The 5,468-nt window shown below is 36.8% G+C and overlaps 1 protein-coding gene across 8 annotated transcripts; it reads right to left on the reverse strand.

The window, feature by feature from the left end:
- Nucleotides 1-470: 470 nt before the first annotated feature.
- LOC142524708 (uncharacterized) lies at nucleotides 471-3,935 on the reverse strand. 8 transcript variants are annotated; one of them, XM_075628783.1, is made up of 3 exons: nucleotides 1,629-3,935; nucleotides 997-1,131; nucleotides 471-750 (listed from the first exon to the last, which is right to left on the reverse strand). In XM_075628783.1, exon 1 carries the CDS (start codon nucleotides 3,863-3,865, stop codon nucleotides 1,835-1,837), a length of 2,031 nt encoding a protein of 676 aa, XP_075484898.1. In that variant the 5' UTR covers nucleotides 3,866-3,935; the 3' UTR covers nucleotides 471-750; nucleotides 997-1,131; nucleotides 1,629-1,834. The 8 variants fall into 8 exon arrangements, with proteins under 8 accessions (XP_075484898.1, XP_075484896.1, XP_075484892.1 ...); XM_075628781.1 differs by having other exon boundaries at nucleotides 471-868; XM_075628782.1 differs by having other exon boundaries at nucleotides 472-743; nucleotides 997-1,060.
- Nucleotides 3,936-5,468: the final 1,533 nt, after the last annotated feature.

Below are 5,468 nucleotides of genomic sequence, written 5' to 3' on the forward strand. Positions count from 1 at the left end.
TTCAATGAAAAAAATTCCACTATAATATTTTATGGTGTACACATTTTTTTAATACAGGAAAACAAACACCTCATAAATATTATAAAACTAAGCACTCAAATGTTACAAGATAGTAGAAAGAACTCAAAATGATGAAGGATTGCATCTATTTATAAATACAATTCCTCGTCTGAACACATCCTTCTTCGTTGTCTGAATGTATATTTCCATTTTAATTTGTTCTACCATTTTGACAAACCTTTAACATGTAAGCTAACCATTCAACCACCATCATTAATTTGTTGTCCACCACCAACCTATCATTCGCCTACATTTGTCTTGGTTCTAGCAGATTCATTGTTTTAGTATATGGTTTCATATTGAGTCTTAACTACATTGGAGTTGAATCGATTCATAACGCAAAATCAGGAAACTTTTGAAAAGAGGAAGGCAAAGCAGGGAGAAAAGATGAAGAACAAGATGGCTATCATTCATATTTATCCACCATGACTGACATTATGTATATTTATATAATTAAATAAATAAACAAACTACAGATCTAATCAAACTACTCCTATTTCTTTGGCTTGAACCGCACATGAGTTAATCGTCGAGGGACCAACCCTTCAGCTGTTGCGAATCTATATTTCATACGCTCATGATCATGTTGATGGTGGTTTGTGCTTGTGCAGAATCAATGACCATCACATATGCAGCCCCAATCATACAGTATAACTAGAAACACGAAGTGGAGAGGCATGCACCTGCAAGCTATCACAAAAGTACAAGCTTGGCTGAATGAAAATTCCATCATAGTTAGCCTTCCAAGAGATTAGTTTATATCAAAAATCAAAATGATGGTGACATGTGACTATCAATTTGGGGAAGTCTGTACATTTATCATTTTTTTGAACAACAGAAAATAGATCTCTCAGGAAGTAGCCAACTGAAAATAGTACAGCCACGCGAAACGATCATGAGCAGTTTGATCCGATAAAAATGGTTTGTGTCATGCACCTTTTATCGAAACACAACTTCCTTGGTTTCCTCCTCCAATGTGTATTACTAAGTGGTCGAGAACCTATAAATGTAACATGAATTAAGAACTTGATCCACGGTTTTCCTCATTTCCCAAAAGCGCAATGTAAGATGCTGAAAATTTCACCAACATTTTAAATATTGACAGACACCCAAAAGAGTTAGATTTCACCGGAATGAGTTAATTCCCAGGAGGTCATATAACAAATTCATTGTCAACTTTTTACTCAACTCGAAAGCAAGCATGGCGCGTGTGTAAACATATGTATATGAATTACATGAGTAGATATATAGGCACATATGTTACTAGAATATTCAAACAAAACACAAAATAGGGATTTCACATATTGCTTTCATATTTCTTATTAACAGCTTGAAAAAGAGAACCCAAAGCATTAAGCATGTTAAAGCAACAAAATTCAGATTTGGATAAAAATGAAAACAGAAGCTGGATATTAATGTAGTAGTTAAATAAACAATAGAGCTAATGCATTTCGGATTGAGAGGAAAATAAAGAACACATCAAAATCGAGTTGAGTAACAACAAATCTTTAGTAAATAAAAATTTCGTTTATCTGAGTGTCCCTATAAAGAACAAGATACATATATACCTGCATAGGCACTAAATTTCATGTCGATTGATACCATGAAACAATATGTCCCTTTTGCCACGTGCTTTATTATAGCAATAATTGATTAAAGACCATCATTTAAGACTCCGTCGCCCTTTTCTGTTGATCAATTCAAATGTCTTGGCAGCTAGAAGTTCATAATGCAAGCTTGATTGATTGAACAGGTTAAATTCAATCTTGCTATTTTACGAATTCTCGTGCAATTTATCCAATATTCTCCATGTTACAGCATCCGGTGCTAATCTACTGTTTTTCATTTCACCAACAATCTGATAAGCTTCTCGCTTCAAACCCAACCTACACGCATAGTCAATTACGATGTTGTAATTTACGGTGTTGAGAGCAACCCCACAATCAGCCAATTCGTACAGTAAATCACGGGCCTCGTTATATTTTTCCGAGCGGCAAAGGCCTTTAAGTATGGAAGCATAAACAAAATTGTCGTGAACTCCCGAGGGCCAAACAACGTTCTCCCAAAACTTTTTGGCTTCATCTATCCGAAAAAATTCACATAGCCCATCAATTATAATAGTGTAAGTAATACAATCAGCTGCCACCCTGCAATGGACCATACTATCAAAAACTTCCATGGCTTCACTTACTCGGCCTAATTTAAACAATCCACGAAGCATAGCATTATAAGTCACAACACCAGGGGAAAAATGATTCTCACTCATAGCCTTTTGCAAGAATTGAACTGCTTCCTCAACTTTTCCCACATTCAAGAGTTCATATATAAGAGTAGTGAATGTTACCCCATCTGGAGCACAAAATTTCCCTGTCGTCATATCACCAAACACCTGCAAGGCCTCTGAAATTCTCCCCATTTTGCAAAATGACTTTATAACAGTATTGAGGGTAATGACGTCTGGAGTGCATTGAGATTGAAGCATCATAACAAGTACATTTAAAAGTTCTGTGGGGTTATTGATATGACAAAGGGCCCTCAAATATATATTGTATATCCTAATCCTATTATGTTCCACGGTTTCGTGACTCAACATTACATCTAGAACTTTCTTCGCTTTAGAAAGGTCTAGCTCACGACAAAGACCCTCAACCAAGACTGTATAGGTGAACTCTGAGGGAATATATCCAAGCTCCATTCCTTCTTCAAACAACTGAAACGCCCTCAAGCAATCGCCGTCATTACATAGACCATGTATGATGGAATTGTACGACACAAAGGTAGGGATATACCCTTTCTTTCTCATCATATAAACAATCCTCGCTGCACCGTTGTATCTCTCAAACGTACACATAGCATAAATCATTTGTCCGTAAGCAAATTCTTCCAGAACATTCTTTCCTTGAGGCATATCTTCAGCAATTTTAAATAATTCATGGAACAAACCTTCTCTACACAAAGAATCAACCAAGCTACAAAACGCAGCATTATTAACTTGCACAGCTTCCTCTCTTTCCATGGCCTCCCAAATCATTCCCATCAATCTTTTCCCGTAATCAAACTCCCTTTTCCTCACCACCCCACGGAATAAAGCACAATAACTGAGAGCATTTGGATTCACTCCATACTCAGACATTTCATCAAACAACTTTTCAGCAGACCTCACGTCACCAATTCCACAGTACCCATCGAGCAAACTTGTGAATGAAACAACATTCAGAGAGTGTCCTCGGTCTATTGTATGATACAAGATCAAATGGGCTACTTCCAATCTCCCTATCTTACAGAAACTATCAACCAAACGATTATAATTTACCAAAGAAGGCACAAACTCGGGCTTCTCCGCAGCCAACGCATTCATCACGCGCAACGTCCAAAAAGGTTCACGCCCATCAAGCAACCTCGCTATAAGAATGTTGCAGGTGCGTTCGTCAGGCGAGCAATGTGAGTAAACGAAGTGAGCGAAGCGATGATGAGCTTCGTCGAAGCGATTGGCATCGCAGAGGGCGTGAAGAATGCTGCTGATGTTAAGTGAGTTGGGACGGCATCCGCGGAGGCTGAGGAGATGGAGGAGGTGGAGAGCGGCGTCAACGTCCCGGCATACGGTGCACAACTTGTGAATGCGTCGCGTCCAGTAGGTTTCGTTGGTTACGCTGATGGGTCCACTGCAGAAGTCGTCGTTTACTGCTGACAACTGATTTTCCGACTGAGAAGAAACATTGGCTTCATATACGGCGGAGGAATGTGAAATGTAGGCGAGAGTTCTTGATTTGGGGTAGCGCCATGGTTGGATTCTCCATGGGCGCATTTAATCGAACATAGCACCTGTGACCCTTGGCCTCGGTATCTAAGTTGCAACCCATTTTATTATATTAATAATTAATACATTCGCTCTATTTATTAGGAGAATTTGGTTTCTAGTAAAATCGAAGGGTAATTTTATTTTAAATACATATGCTAATCTCTATCTGAAAATTTATGTAATTAGATTATCTGAACTCACATGTATTTTCTCGAATGAAAATCGGTACAAAATATTAAAAATATAATAATGATATATAATATTTAAATATCAAATTTTTTCAGATCTGATAATAATATATAATTTTTCTGTACTCAAAAATGTATAAACAAATCATTGTATTAATGACATATTTGTCTTTTCCGATGAAAATCAGTATAAAACATTGAAAATACATTTATAATATATAATATTTGAGTATCAATATTTTATATCTGGATAAAAACTTGTGTGAGACGGTCTCACTGGTCGTAACTTATGAGACAAATATCTTATTTGGGTCATCCATGAAAAAATATTAATTTTTATGCTAAGAGTATTACTTTTTACTGTGAATATCGGTAGGGTTGACCTGTATCATATATAAAGATTCGTGATACCGTCTCACAAAAGACCTACTCTTATATCTGATACTGACATATGATTTTGTCAGCAAAACTACAACAGTTAAGACTGTTGCCTCCAAAGCATAGAGGACTTACAGAGTAGTTACCTCACCCAACTCATATATAAGTATAAATTCATTGACCAATAACTAGAATCCACTCGGTATTTTTCTCGTCAGATTAAATTTCTCATTAATCAACTTGGCTTGATCATGTAGGCAGGAGCATTAATGCATGTCGGGAGATTTGTCCAACATTGCATTCAATGAATTGTGAAAGAAAAACGTGGGCTGCAGAAAATATTATAGTGAAAATCTTTTCATCTTGCATGTGGTTTTTACCCTAATAATTTTTAGAGGTTTTCCACGTAAATCTCGGTGTCCAGTTTATTCTTTATTTTCGGGTTTTATTATCTCAATTCTGCACGTGGGACCAACAAGTGATATCAGAGCCTTGATTTAAAATTTCTTAAAATTCTGAGTGTGCTTTGTGGTTGCAGCCTAGACTGATCTTCCACATCAGAAAAGATTTTTTTTGAGATTTTTTATTTAAGGCGGGATTATTTTGTCCAGTCTACTAAAATTGTTGTAGACATAATGGCGGGAAGGTACGAGATAGCAAAGTTCAATGGAAGCAATTTTATGCTGTGGAAAATAAAGATACAAGCATTTTTAAGAAAGAAAAATTGCTTGGCGGCTATTGGAGATAGACCGGTGGAAATTACGGATGATGGAAAATGGAATAAGATGAATGATAATGCTGTTGCCAATTTACACTTGGCTATAGCTGACGAAGTTTTGTCAAGTATCTCTGAGATAAAAACAGCCAAAGTTATCTGGGATACTCTGACAAAGATGTACGAGGTCAAGTCGCTACACAACATGATTTTCCTAAAGAGAAGACTTTATACTCTTCGGATGGCGGAATCTTCATCGATGACCGACCATATCAACACACTAAATACTCTATTTGCCCAATTCACTTCCATGGGCCATAAAATAGGG

Source organism: Primulina tabacum, chromosome 14 (genome assembly GCF_025594145.1).
Source record: "Primulina tabacum isolate GXHZ01 chromosome 14, ASM2559414v2, whole genome shotgun sequence".
Lineage (NCBI taxonomy): Eukaryota > Viridiplantae > Streptophyta > Magnoliopsida > Lamiales > Gesneriaceae > Primulina > Primulina tabacum.

Coding starts and splice junctions, on each gene's coding strand:
- LOC142524708 (XM_075628777.1), bottom strand. CDS start 3,865: ATGCGCCCATGGAGAATCCAACCATGGCGCTACCCCAAATCAAGAACT.